The sequence below is a fragment of the Anabrus simplex genome, chromosome 2 (assembly GCF_040414725.1).
Source record: "Anabrus simplex isolate iqAnaSimp1 chromosome 2, ASM4041472v1, whole genome shotgun sequence".
In the NCBI taxonomy this organism is placed as follows: Eukaryota; Metazoa; Arthropoda; class Insecta; order Orthoptera; family Tettigoniidae; genus Anabrus; species Anabrus simplex.
Genome location: NC_090266.1, coordinates 69,201,565 through 69,217,433, shown reverse-complemented (window position 1 = coordinate 69,217,433; position 15,869 = coordinate 69,201,565). Strand labels below are relative to the sequence as shown.

General features: G+C 39.0%; 1 protein-coding gene across 3 annotated transcripts in view; it reads right to left on the bottom strand.

Annotated features, from left to right (window-relative positions):
• Positions 1-15,869, bottom strand: part of LOC136863858 (COMM domain-containing protein 4) — a 198,421-nt gene that overhangs the window by 132,660 nt on the left and 49,892 nt on the right. For all 3 annotated transcript variants that reach the window (XM_068226076.1, XM_068226077.1, XM_068226078.1), the window contains exon 5: positions 9,567-9,606. In XM_068226076.1, the coding sequence (XP_068082177.1) occupies positions 9,567-9,606 (40 nt within the window). The remainder of the gene's footprint in view (positions 1-9,566; positions 9,607-15,869) is intronic.

Here is a 15,869-nt window from a genome sequence, read left to right as displayed (position 1 = left end):
ACTTGTAATGAGGACTGGTTCCCGGTTCACTCATTCTACGATTACCGTACCTTTAATTGAGGAGCTATTGCATAGTGAGATGGCAACTCCAGTCTAGAGAGCCAGGAATAACGGCCGAGAGGATTCGTCACACTGACCATGTGTCACCTTGTAATCTGCAGGCCTTCAATCAATCAATCAATCAATCAATCAATCAATCAATCAATCAATCAATCAATCAATCAATACTGATCTGCATTTAGGGCAGTCGCCCAGGTGGCAGATTCCCTATCTGTTGCTTTCCTAGCCTTTTCCTAAATGATTTCAAAGAAATTGGAAATTTATTGAACATCTCCCTTGGTAAGTTATTCCAATCCCTAACTCCCCTTCCTATAAATGAATATTTGCCCCAGTTTGTCCTCTTGAATTCCAACTTTATCTTCATATTGTGATCTTTCCTACTTTTATATACACCATTCAAACTTATTCGTCTACTGAGGGCGGTAGCTTGGTAGGCAGGACTGTAGTTAAGTTTGATTTAGGGATCTTTGTAAGATATAAAAATACATATTTCATTTTTGTGATGTTCAGCCAAATTGTTGATGGTTCATTCGTTCCCGGATTTTCCGTTTTCCCGTGTTGTAAGTTTTTTCCCTGGTCCCTCCAGAACGGAGAATCGAGCTTCCGCTAATATGCATTTGTGTAACATTTACCTCCTTTTCCAGAGCATTTTTATATATACCTGTACAAGTTGTTTCCCATGATTTACACTCCCCCTCCCTTTTTACATTCCGCCCCTTCCTTACACAAGTATTCCTTGGTCCCTTGAAAAGTGTAAAAGAGGAGTAATACTGTATTATGACAATGCTTCACATTTTCAGACCAACAATACTCATCTGAACTTAGACTGTGCTTAGGAATTTTGTAAGCCTTCAAAGTTCCCATCTGAGAATCCTTACTCACAATTTCGCTCCAGAAGAAAGTGACCAAAGGGTCCCACTGCAGCAAAATCCTATCTACACACCTTCTTGGTGATAACCGTCGAGTAGGCACATGCTTCAGAATTTTTCTGATCTCTGTGTTCTGTAAAGTCTGGAATTCTCTGAATGTTTTTCCCTCTCTGCACTCCTTTACAGATAATAAAATACAGTAGAAGTCCGCTATAGCGAGTACTGCGTATAACGAGAACTTCGTTATAACGATAAAATTTGTCCGTCCCTTCAAAGTTCCTATATTAAACTGTGTATTATCCTTCGGTTACAGCGAGGGCCCCATCACTGACGCATCCGTTATTACGAGCGATTATGCGCGCTCAATTTTTCCGTTACCGATATTTATGCACCCAGTCATTATACTGCATGCGATCGATCATCTTCGGCACCGTATCGTTTTCTCGCTATACCCACCAGCGAGCTCTCTCATCGACATTCGAAGGCAATGTCAGAGTCGATTAGTAATACCTGTCGACTGCTTTTCCGCAAGGAAAATGAAAATAAAGAGAACATGTTTTCGTAATAAATGCGTAAATGTGTCCGATAACCGTTGTTAACTCGTTAAAGATAACCGCTTAATTTTAATGCTAAATACCGAAATTAAGTAAGAATGGGATAGGCCTACACCTCAAGATATGGCAGAGTGCGTTATTGATTACGAGGTTAGTTTATATTTTCTCGCGTCCCGTAAATTACGGAAAGGCTATTATGTGAATTTATGGCGAGTAGGTTATAATTTCTCTACTGGTGGTTGAAGTATGTTTTCATCATACATACTACAGTTAAGTTAGGATAGGTGATGCTATTTGAATAACAAAACTGAAACGTTTGCCACAAAGTGCGATCGATCATCTTCGGTACGGTATAGTTTTCGCGCTATGTGCATTTGCGAGCTCTCTCTCCAACATTCGAAGGCGATATTGGAGTCTATTAGTAATACCCGTCGACTGCTCTTCTCTAAAGAAAATTCGAAATGAAAGGGGATAACACGTTCTCGTAATAAATGCGCAAATAATGTGGCCGATAGCAGCTGTTAACTCGTTAAAAATAAAGGCTGAAGTAAACGATCTCTTAATTTTAATGGTATACCGTATACTGAAATTAAGTAAGATGTGATACACCTCAAGAATGGCAAGGTTCATCACTGATTTCAGAGGATAGTTTATATTTTCTCGCGTCTAGTTAAATTTTGGAAAGCTATTCCCAAGTCAATTTTTAGCGAGGAGGTTATCATTTCTCTACATGCATTTCAAATAGGCCGTTTAAAGAAGAAAACTGAAATGTTTGCCGCAGAGGCTCTGGAGTGATACTGTATTTCCAAGATGACGTTTTTTCTCAGAATCTCATGTGAAAAATAAAGTTTAATTTTGTATTCGCAGCCTGATAGTAATGAACACTGCAGTTACCACGCTGTTCCTTTTCACCCCCGCGCGCGCGCACAAAACTCGATGACAATAAACGACCGTCTCTTTATCATACATCGCTAGCTGCGGCGACTGGTTGTACAGTGCCTGTGTGTAATGTCACTGGATCTCGGGAAATAGTGAAGAGAGAATGACATTCTATTACACTAGCCTGCAAAATAAAACATTTTTTGTGCGGTAAAAACAAAACTAGGTGGGTTTTATGAATTTCTTAACGCAGAATTCGAGAAAAAAATTAGTTTTGGCGAATCACGTCTGGTTTGGTGGCAATTTTACAAAATATTATTTTGTTCTTACGTAAAATTGTTGATACTTAGTATTGATTAAATTTGATGTATTAATGTAAATTTCAGCTTGCAGAACACAATCATATTTTTCATGCATTGAATACACATAAATGCTGCTTTGTAAGCAAGTAGGTAGTATGAATTATATTTTTAATGTATATTGAAATTCGTGAAACTGAAACATAAAGCGCCTATTTAGTTTCGACTGTACAGTTGCTTTTAAATTAATATAACCGTACCTTGAATAAAAATTACATGGTTAAACATACATAGTTTTGTTACTTACATTATTTGCAGGTTAGATTCACACCTCCGTCGTTTCCCGTGGAATTTCCGGGTTTTTGAAGTTCTTGAATGATCTCTAGAAGAGTCGTCTCGTGCAATCGACCAACAGTAATCGGCAATCATATTCACATCCCAACGTCCCTGATAGCGTCGTTCTGCATCTTTGAGATCCTGGTGAAACCTTTCACCTTGTTCTTCACTGACAGCTCCGAAATTTAGAGGGAAATAATCCAGATGCAAAGCTAAGAAATGAAGCTTAAGGCTCATATTACAACCGAGTTCCTTAAACTTTACCAACATTTTCCTTACAATTTCTTTGTATTGAGGGTCCTTAATGTTGCCAAGGAATTTAGTCACTACATCTTTGAATGCGTTCCACGCCTCTTTCTCAATTTTGGTCATCGTGTCTGTGAAAATTTTATCCTTCATCTGTTTACGAATCTGTGGTCCATCAAATACGCCTTCTTTGATTTTTGCATCTAATAATGAGGGAAATTTAGTGGATAAATATTGGAAGCATAGGCTACTTTTATCTAATGCCTCAACATACAGTTTCATCAATCCAAATTTGATGTGCAAGGGTGGAAGTAAACTTTTTTCACGGTCAATAAGACTTACATTCAAGACATTTTTGGATTCTGGTTGTAGTTGTTTCCTTTCTGTCCAATTCACTGTATCCCAATGTTTATCCTGTACCCTGCTATCCCATTCGCATAGGAAACAGGGAAATTTTGTATAGCCTTTTTGTTGTCCCAGCAACAATCCAATGATCTTCAAATCACTGCAAATTTGCCACCCATGCTCATGATATTAAATTTTTTCAAGCACCAACTTTAAGGTCTCGTATGTTTCAGACATTTTTGTGGAGTGTGCAAGTGGACGGATGCCAGAACATTTGTACAGTAGAACCTCGATAATTCGAAATCGGTTAATTCCAAATCCCGCCTAATTCGAAGAGGGTCTTGTTCCCGGAAACATGAGATACAGTTTTACATGTTATTTAAATTCTTTAATTCGAAATACGGATAATTCGTAGTTCGAAGTACAATGTCGGCCCCATTACCGAAATTTAGACTTTTAATTCGAAACTGCCTTTACATTTTAAAACAGTTGTATGTTACAGAGTAATTTCAACTCGAAATTTATCCGCGTCATAATAGAACGCGTGTTCCGGAACGTGGAGTGGTACCGTAGCTTTCCACATTTACACTCACTTCGGTTGATCTACAGTGCGCTTCATGATTACTAAGTTGAAAGAAATCTTTTGTATTAAAACTTTTAAGGAATGCCGTAATATCACGCAACGGGCAGTGTGCGGGAAAACAAAATCCGCGAGCACTGGCGATGCCGACAGTTGACGAAAAAAAACCAAAAAAAAACCAAAAAAAAGCGTGGCTCATATAATAAATTCGTAGGCACCGAACAATGTTGTCATTGCCGATGAAACTGCATTACTTTATTTTAATGCAAGCGCAAACGATCATATGGTTTTAAAGGAGAAAGTGCCAGCCGGGGAATTGTACAAGTGTGAGGGATGGGGGTCATTGTAGTGCGTTGCAATCGCAATGCACATGGAAGCGAGAAACTTTATCCCCTCGTCATAGGAAAGATCGATAAGCCACAATGTTATGGGCGTCAGGCACTTTCCATGCTAGTACAAAGCATCTAAAAATGCAAACAGTACAGAAATCCAAAAAATAATGCATTTGCATAAGGGAACCAGCATAATTTATCCTCGTCTTTGAATTGTGTGATTTTTTCTTTCGTTGCGTGAGGTTATGTTTGTGATTCACCCAAGTGCATTATTTGAACATTAATAAATGCACCTTGTTGGATACATGTTGGAAATAGTTTTTTTCCTATGGCATTTGAAAGGTTTAAACCGTGAATCGAGGTGATTGCATGTATTAATGAGTCTTAGAATACTTTGTGACGTGGCAAGTGTTTACATTTCTGAAGTACAAGAGAAGTGCTATGGCGGGAAATCGTACAAGATAGTCATAGGAAAGTTCGATTTTATGGACATCGGTCACTTTCTGTGTAAATACAAGGCATCTAAAATGCTTACAGTATAGTAATTCAATGAATAAAGTACTTGCACATGGGAGCCAGCATAGATTTCTCGTCTTTGAATCGTGCTTTTTTTTTTTCTTGCTCTCTTTCTTTCTTTCTTTCTTTCTTTCTTTCTTTATTTCTTTCGTTGCGTGAGGTTATGTTTGCCAGTGAGATATCCAAGTGCATTATTTGAATACTGTAAATGCAACTTCTTGGATACATTTTGGAAATAGTTCTTTTTTTATGGCATTTGAAAGGTATAAACTGTGAATCAAGGTTAACTGCATGCAGTAACGGGACTTTGAATATTTTGTAACGCAGCGAGGGTTGGTACTTCTGAATTGCGAATTGGCGGTTAATTCGAAATCATGTAATTCGAAGTCCTATTTTTGAGTCCCAACGACTTCGAATTAACGAGGTTTTACTATATTATGAAGCAAACAGCCTTTAAACTTATTTTGGAAGACTCAATAAAAACACGTCACTTACTAGGATCATACTCTTTCTCTCCCAATCGACGTAGAAGATTTGAAACATCCATACAAAATACAAATTCATGTTCTTGAGTATAATACTTTCGGACTGTTATCTTTGAAAGGAAACTGCTTTATCAGTCCATCATAAACATTGCATAAGGGCTGGGGCTTTTAACACGTCTGATTATTCAAGTGGTCTAAGATGAAAGACAAACTCTCAACTGTCTTATCTTCAATCCTACATACCTCGCGTTCTATTGCGTATCTGGGGGAGTTTGTTATGAATTTACCAGGAAATCCCAAACTACAAAATGAAAATTTAGACAGCAATAAACCTATAATAAAATGCAAACAATAACAAATCAAATCACATAATTGTATTCCAAAAAATGTTGCGCAAGAACATCCCTCAACATTACATCTTACGAATTCATGCAGATACTAAAACACCGAATTGCGTCAAAACTAAACGTGATAGGAAAAAAATAGCATCATTTTCGGAATCAGGGCAGCGATTGCCATAAGAATGACATATTTTCTATTTTACCGCAAAATCATGTTGGCTAGTGTTATCCTCTACAAAAACGTTTCTTAAATCTGCAGAATGGCATCAAAACATGCGAGCCTTCAAATTCTTAGAAAGGCCACGGCTACTCAGTAACAGAGTTATATCGCATCTGCTGTACCTGGTGCTTAGTAAAATTAAGTTTTATAGACAGCAGGAGTATTTTCTTGATGGATCGTTGTATCGTAAACATACGTGGAACAGGTATTGTCAGCAAATTTTCAATGGGTTCTCGTCGATGTTATGATGCCAGTTTTAAGCAATGGCTATTAAACACTCGGAAATGTATAATTGTGCAGCCGCAAGAAAATACGGCATAGGCCTAACGAAAGCCAATAGGCCTATTCGCCGTTACCGTGAAGACAGATAGCTTAAAAATGCGTACTGCAAAAAAAAAATTTTAAAAATGCATTCAGTGGCCCGCAACAAGGACGCTTTAAAGAAGTTGAAGATGAAATTGTGAGGTATGTGCACAAAAATGCAAGGGCGGAATTGCCATACCGCGGCGCAGTAAACTCGTTCGTTGACTTTCAAAGTCCGCAATTAAGACCTATACATCGCTAGCCGCTGAAGTTGGCCGAATCCGGCAAGCAAGACGTGAGTGTAGCGGCAGCCAGTTATATCTGACGCTGAGTGAAAGTAAGTCTTATATAGTAAGCAAGAATATTTTCCTGATGGATCGTCATATTGTAGAGACGCGTGGAATGTGTATTGCCGGGAAATTTTCAGCAAGTTACCTTTGATATTATGATGCCAATTTTAAGTTAATGGTTATTAAACCCGCTGAAATAAAGCATAATTGTACAGTCGCAAAAAAATACGGTATAACTAAAGCCAATTCAACATCTACAAATAGTCTAAAGATGCGTACTGTATAAGAAAGTCATTCATATGATTTTACAAAGCACTTTTTAAGCCTCATTAAAATTTTTTGAAGGAAAAAGTGGGGGTAATACGGTAATATTTTTTTTTCCGAATGAAATTAAACACACGCTTTATCGTAGTATCTGATTTCGAAAAACAACAAACAAGTAATCTGTAGTATGGATATTATCCGCGAAAACACAAATTTTGAACAAAATGATTGCCATTTCATACTGATTTTAATGTGTATGGGGGTTTTCCCGATTTTGACAAAAATCGGATATAACGACCATCCGCCATAGCGAGTACATTTTTCGCCGTCATGAATTCTCGCTATAACGGACATCTACTGTATATCAATTATACTTTCATCTACATTTACATCCTTCTCTGCAGCAAGATTAATTAGGCAACAAGAGCAGCCTACGATGGTTATGTTACTAATTTCCCTCTTCAAACATCCCAGTGTTCTCCCCAGAAATTTTCGTCAGCTGGGTGGCAGGAATGAGTAGTCGGGTGGGGTAAACTACGTAAAAAATTAATATGACAACATTTCAATTTATTCCCCTCTGGGCATTAATAATATCAGGCAGGTAAACATTAACTGCACAACTGAACAATTTTGGTGCTATCACGAATGAGACATAACAGAGTATTTTGAACTTCTAGTGTTCTACTGCTCATTCATAATTATGTAACACCGGGGCCTACCACTCGGTTGCTGTGGAGTGCCATACGGGTTTGAAACGTCATGCGGAATCGAGTGCTCGCACACGATTCTACGCTACTCCAGACATCGCTCGTGCACGACGCTACGTAACAGTCAAGCTAACCTAATGCAATTATGCTGTCAATAACGAAGATCTATCATTTATCTGTAAAAATGGTAGGGTGGTGCACCCATTAAAAAGGTGCTAGGGAGAACGCTGCATTCTGCCACAACATTCTTTAATCCTACCATTACTGGAGCATTATCAGTACCAAGAGCTAGGCAGTTTTTTAATGGAATGCAGAATTCTTTGAAAAGTTGAGAGCATAAGATTAGCAATATTAGCTCCAGTAGCATCCCCTTCTAAATTAGGCACAGAGAGTAGACAACTCTGAATTTCATTGAGATCAGGCCTAAAAAATGTTACAACAATAGGATATATTATTCAAGTCGCTTTCATTGCTACCATCAGTAGCAACAGAAAATGCTTTCACCTGCAAATGTGATATAATTTTCGCCCTTTCTTCCATGCACATTTCTGTAATGATAGCCGCTGTTTTCATTCTAGCACACCCATATGCTCTCTCCATTACATCCTTACTACAACCCCTAAATACCCTCTTAACCATGCGCAGAGATCTGTACCCTTAATTTACAATCATATTTATGTGATTAACCCAATGAAGATCATTCCTTGTATTAATACCTAGGTATTTACAATCAGTACAGAATGTGAACGTTGGTCCCTTCCTGGATTCACTGAAACAAGGAAACTCTTCCCTATAAGCACTTTTAAACACTGCATCATATTTCTTTTTTTGACATTTTGGCCAAAACAAATATTAAGACATACAACCAAGAAGCACTACTACATGACGTGACACAAGCACTTACGCAGGTCCTGCCCCGAGTAGGCATCCATGGCGTGCTACTTCTGAGGTTAGCTTACTCGCTTGTGACTTCTACTTCCTATTACTAAGCTATTTAAATATTTGACTGTATTATAGACCAAAGAGGAGCAGATGGCTGGCAACCGTGCCCTGCACTGCCATCCGGTTGTAATTATTAGAACTGCTATCAATCAGCCATACTCAGCCATATATCGACAGAACGAGGAAATGCGCGGGAGTTTAAAATAATACAAAAATTACTGAAACCGCTCTGAAAATCGTGGGATTTGTCCCGGCGATCAGGAGATTGGGAAGAACAATGAAAAATCGAGAGTCTCCCGCTTATATCGGAAGAGTTGGCACGTCTGAAAAAGCCATACCTTTTATTGTCGACTCGGATAATATAACTTTAAAGATTTCCAGTCTGTTGAAGACATTCATTATAATGTACCTGTAAAAAATTACACTCTATTAAACGAAGAAAGACATATTTTGTTATTGAGCTCAATAGCTGCAGTGGCTTAAGTGCAGCCAGTACCCAGTATTCACGAGATAGTAGGTTCGAACCCCACTGTTGGCAGCCCGGAAGGTGGTTTTCAATTGGTTCCCATCTTCACACCAGGCAAATGCTGGGGCTGTACCTTAATTAAGGCCACGGCTGCTTCCTTGACACTTCTAGTCCTTTCCTGTCCCATCGTCACCATAAGACCTATCTGTGTTGGTGCGACGTGAAGCAACTTGTAAAAAATAAACATATTTTGTTCTACAAGAACATCCTCAGATTCTATCTAATCACTATAAACCATACGCATGTATGAACAATACTGTTTATGTTGTGTGAACGTGTCAATGTTTGTGATTTTTGGTGATATTATGAACAAGTGAAACAAATTATAATTGTAGTAGTCCTCCAGTGTCACCTTTGTAACTTTGAGGATGTGTACTTATCTAATATTATTATTATTATTATTATTATTATTATTATTATTATTATTATTATTATTATTATTATTATCTTTGGGGAAAAAAAAGCCACTTACCAAACCTTGCATCTGCAGTAAGCTTCTTAACTTTTTCGTACTGAAACAAAATTTATAAATGCATTAATGATGTTCAATGGTAAAAACTGCATTAGTCTAATACATGCACATCAATTTTCCAATGCTGTACAACAAGATAAAATTTCAGATTTTAAGAATAATTTTTGAGATAACATAGCTGAAACGATTATGGCCAATTGCAAGCCAAAAGCAAAATACTTCAGAAGAGAGGAATAACCAAAGCCACTTCCGACACACCTGTAAGGTAAAGTTGAAGCAGTTTCCACTTCTGCAATACCACAGCATTAACAGTATATTATACAATGAGCAATTTATAGTGCTGAATTACATTCACTATCATATCACTATCAGTAATTTTGACACTAACAGTATTAACTAATAAGATTGTTGCATGACCTAACCCTCGTGGTGTAGGAGTACCATGCCTGCCTCTTACCCAGAGGCCCCGGGTTCGATTCCTGGTCAGGTCAGGGATTTTTACCTGGATCTGAGGGTTGGTTCAATGTCTACTTAACCAGCGTGATTATAATTGAAGAACTATCTGACGGTGGGTTAGGGTCCTCGGACTAGAAAGCCAAGAATAGAGGATTCATTGTGCCAAGCACACGACACCTCATGATCTGCAGGCCTTCGGGCTGAGCAGCGGTCACTTGGTAGGCTGGTCACTGACACCAATCATTGCTGGCCATTATGGTATCAAATGGCAAAATCACCGTTTTAGTTCGTCAAATAGTAACCTGAATACTTTTCTATTTTGGGTCTTGTCACCTGCTGGAAGTGCATAAAACTTCCTTTCTTTTCATACTATAAGACATCCATTCTTCTTCCTAAGAGCCCAGGATAATGGGCATATGGATAAAAGTATTTCCACTTGGGTTAATGACAGTAGAGCAGCCTCCTCTTCTTCCTCCTCCACCACCCTGATGGGTTTGCAGGTGTGAACTGTGTTGCACATGTGGACTTGGCCCTGTTTCAGTCAGATGACCAACTGTAAGTAGTGGGATGTATTCACTATAAGTTAACGTGTTTCTGTGGTGGTTCGTAAGGTGCTGTATAGTGTAAATATGAAGATCCAAGTAGTTAAAATTCCCAACTAGACTGGGAACTGAAGGTTTACCCTTGGTTCTCATCTTCACACCAGGCAAATGCTGGGGCTGTACCTTAATTAAGGCCACGGCTGCTTCCTTGACACTTCTAGTCCTTTCCAGTCCCATTGTCAACATAAGACCTATCTGTGTTGGTGTGACGTAAAGCAACTTGTAAAAAAAAACATATTTTGTTCTACAAGAACATCCTCAGATTCCATCAAATCACTATAAACCATATGCATGTATGTACCCTTTGAATTGAAGGACACAATGCTGAACATGAAGACTGGTGTACCTAATGAAACTGATTAAATTTCCTTCAGTTTTATATTATTTCCATTCATTTTATTAAGTATGTAGGGCTACCACACTTATGAAACAGAATGTATAGATAATATTGTCCGACAGGTTCATCTTGGAAATTCATGTCTTTCTGGCCAACTGTCATGTACACGTACTTCAGGGTGCGATGAAAAAACACTGAGCTTAAAACTAGCACTATAACGAACACTTATCACACAAACAGGTTGTGAGACAAACATGGAAGCAAGTCATACTTCAGTAAATATGATACTTAAGTCATTACTATCTAAAGCACATCGCCATAGTCAAACCATATTCCTTAGATGTTAGGCCCCTTTAAACAACAAGCATCATCATCATCATCATCATCATCATCAACCCATATTCAGTTCATAAGGAGCAAGATAATTCTGGTCATAGGAGTCTTCAACAGGATACATCATGAAGGAATCTCGAATGACATTTTAATCAACATTTATTATGCATTAATACATTTCAATCTCCCACATATGAATGTGGTCCAAAAGGCTTTCCTGACTAACTCACAGGAGCTTGAAGCTTTAAAGTCTTCATTTCCAGATGCTGGTAAAATATATCTTTTCAATTCTAGTATTAAACCACAATCCAAACTAACTCTTCTCTAATTACTCATGTATATAAAATCCATAGCAAATTAATAAACACTCATTTATTAGCCATCATTACCAGATGCCGGTAAAATGTCTCTTTTCAATTCCTGGACTGAACCACAATTCAAACGAACTCCTTTCTGATTACTCATGTACACTCCACCACACAAAATTTGGCCGCTAGCTAAAATCTCAGGACCTGCCACACTAGAGACCCACCAATCATCGTAAACCTATACAGTAACAAATCAGGGTAAACCTGTACAGTACTGGCCAAGAAGAGGAAGCATACAAAGTACCTGGTTTGTAGACATCACTGAGATCCGATTTCTAGATCAATGTGTAATACATTAACAATAACGAACACAGGAAATTATTTCCAGAAGGTAAAGGAGCAGCTATCTTTGTAATAAACCCATTAATAACACACTTCATCACTAAATGGAGGTTATGTAACCTGTTCTGATAGTGGGATGTAGTAGCTTAGTTGGTAGAGGTACTGTATATGTATAGGCCTAGGCGATAAGGTTTAAATTGCAGTAGTTTGAATCCACCCAGTGCTCACTACCCATTGTTTAATCACTAACTGAAACAACTCGTAAGCACAGTAGCTTTACGGAATACATTAACAATATTAACGGGGACCAGTTACCATAATTCCCTTAATTTGTTTCATTTCTCTGTATACCAGTACGTGCGATACTATTTGGTTCATTAATAGCTCAGTTAAGAAGGTAAACATAGAGACTTTTATTACCTACAAGTGCTTAATCATTATTTTTATGATTTAATACACAAAACATGTTAGTTCCTTATTACATTAAGCATAACATAAATGACTTTTTACCAAGCTCGATAGCTGCAGTCGCTTAAGTGTGGCCAGTATCCGGTATTCGGGAGATAGTGGGTTCGAACCCCACTGTTGGCAGCCCTGAAGATGGTTTTCCGTGGTTTCCCATTTTCACAGCAGGCAAATGCTGGGGGTTGTACCTTAATTAAGGCCATGGCCGCTTCCTTCTCATTCTTAGCCCTTTCCTGTCCCATCGTCGCCGTAAGACCTATCTGTGTCGGTGCGATGTGAGACAACTTGCAAAAAAAAAGACTTTTTTCTTCAATCCTATAATTGAAGGTAATAAACAGATAACAAGGCTTGTTGTATATTAGAAGAAGTAAGTCGATTTATCAACGGACTGACCAGGGGAATAATACCTCAGCATGTATAACAGTTGATAGTGTCCTATACCATAGTTGACAGATGAGGTTCAGATCCAAGTCTCTAGCTTATTTTTGTATTATTCAACGTTGTTTCTATATTTGGCATTACTAGCCATTGGATGATGCCATGGGAGAGGTGGCGAATTGACCCCTAGTGGAATAACATTATCTTACCTCTGTGGATCAGTGGTGCAGTCTGGATCCCAAGTTAGCAGGTTCAAATCCAGCAGAGGTAGTCAGATTTTTGAAAGGCAGGAAAAAAGTCCATGCAACACTCCATGTCATACAATGTTGACATATAAAAGACATCTGGTGATACAATTTGGTGTTTACCCAAAAACTTTGTTAAAAAGGCCATAGACGTCCAAAAGAGATTTGGTTTACTCTGTCATCTAGTAGGCCTACAGTAAATTTCCAATAACGGACCACTTACATTGGAATTACGAATTTACTCATTCAGAACAAATATTTCAGGTTCCCTAATGGGATTCAATATCTATATCAGGCCTAGAGTAAAACAGAATGTTGAAATCAACGAGCAGACAGCCAGAAATGGGGTCGTTATGAAAGTCACCCAACCTATATAAAACACTCTCTCTCTCAAGAGCAACAAATCAGTAAATATGCCCGAGAACTGATAGCTATACTCAATGTTAAGGGCAGATATACTCATCAATCAGAGGAAATACTCTATTTAGTTCATACCACCACTACTATCAGACTGTTTATTAGGTTTGTTTTTTGTTAGACAATCTTCCACTTGAGACAGGCTGAAATAATTTGTCAGTGTATGACTGTTGCCTGTCAGACATTTATTTCTAAGCACCTTATTTCTCAGTGCCTGATATATTAACATAACAGATGGACTTCTAATGTAGATATAATAACTGAAGTACATTCGTAACAAATTTTTTTTTTGCTAGGGGTTTTACGTCGCACCGACACAGATAGGTCTTATGGCGACGATGGGATAGGAATGGCCTAGGAGTTGGAAGGAAGCGGCCGTGGCCTTAATTAAGGTACAGCCCCAGCATTTGCCTGGTGTGAAAATGGGAAACCACGGAAAACCATCTTCAAGGCTGCCGATAGTGGGATTCGAACCTACTATCTCCCGGATGCAAGCTCACAGCCGCGCGCCTCTACGCGCACAGCCAACTCGCCCGGTCGTAACAAATTTTACGGTAGGTTAGTTCAAGGGTAATCCCAAAAATAAGGTCTACTTTTTTTATAAATACAGAACTCTGTACTTGTGGCTGTTGGTCACACTATTGTGAAGAATATTTCCCGCGCTCACATATAAACATGCGCACGCTGCGCTGAGGCACTCAGCCTTGGCTTGGTAACCGTTGAGAATGGAACTCCCGTTGGATGTTACCACCAAGTGCATGGATGTCATCAAAAATGTTTGCAGCCGGTCAGACTGAAATTCACGACGAACAAAGGAGCGGGAGACTGTCGATTTCCATTGAGACAGTCGTGAAGGTTAAGCAAATCATGCATGAAGATCAGCGGATCACCCTGGATGATATCTGCACTTTGGTTCCTGAGGTTCCCCGAAGCGCCGCTCACAGAATTTTAACGGAAAAGTTGAAATACCAGAAGGTGTGAGCAAGATGGGTGCCAGCACCGACGAGGTGAATGATGAGGTTCACAACTTCCTGAACAACATGGTGGCGAGCTGGTATGACATGGGCATACAAAAACTGTCACAGCATCTACAAAAAGAGCATTGACCGAAATGGGGATTATGTGGAAAAATAGTTAAATGTTCAAGCTGTAAAAATTGATGTAAACCATTGTAGAAATAAACAGGTCTATGTATTTATAAAAAAATTGTAGACCTTATTTTCGGGATTATCTTCGTAATTTGATCACTTCAACTTTAAGTTGTTTCCACTTAAAATCAGATATCTTTTTTTAGTCATTCAGCACAAATCACAATTTTTGTCTATTAGTAGTCCTGAACAAGGTGATCTGATATTTTAGGGCAAATAACTTCAAGATGAATCTCAAAATTCTTGCAGGTGCTGGTTTAATATTCACAACAAATCTGAAGGGAAATCAAGAATACCATGGTGCTATGAATAGTCACAAATTTCAGGCGTGAGTGGAAACACAATTTCGTTGGATTAAGACCCTATGTCATTGTGATGGATAATCCAGCATACTATCGTTCTACGTTGCGATTTTATTTGACGTAAATAAATATCACACGAGAACACGTTCACTTCCTTGTATAAATTACTTTATTCACACTGTACGTCACAACACACAATTATACACACTAGCAAATGATACTATATACAATAAGGTAGCAGGTAGGGACCCTCTTCGGAGGTAGCCCTGCCCAGGGATTGGCGCCCCTGCCTACGTGAGTCCCAGAGCACACTGACCCGGTGTGTAGCATCTGGTAAGGGTCCCAGCTCAGGGTTACGAGTGAAGCCCTCAATGGAATCTACAGCAGAGACGATGGACTTATGAATGGTGGAGATTGCGGAAGAGACAGCCCAGTGCTTAAGGAATAATATAAGTACGCTTGGCATCAGCAGTGTCTGTTTCCCATGTCAGAGGCAGCTGCAAGGGCGTCTGTTCCCCATGTAAGGGGCATCCTAAATAATTGCTGGCAGTAGCTCTAAAATGCCTTTGGGAGTGGCGACCCCGTTGTAATCAACGCTCCTGAATAAGATTTGGAATGGCCAACCATGAAGGCGTTTAGTCTTCACCCCTAGTAAATTTCTTTACTAGTTCGCATACGATGATAAACAACGACGCAGATGTCACTACCCCAGGGAGTATCCAATCTCCCGTCACCAATGGTGGCGCATTCAGGCCTTCGGATTCTGGGGAGCCTGACCTCATCGTGCGGGGAAAGTCGGAGTTCCCCAATATCACCAACCTATTGAGACCCAAAACTGTCACACACTTTGGAACCATCAATATTCAAACCCTCTGTAAGACCGGAAAACTCAAACAATTGACCGACATCCTGCATAAGCGCAAAATTGCAATAACAGCAGTCCAAGAAACCCGATTTACTGATGATGTGG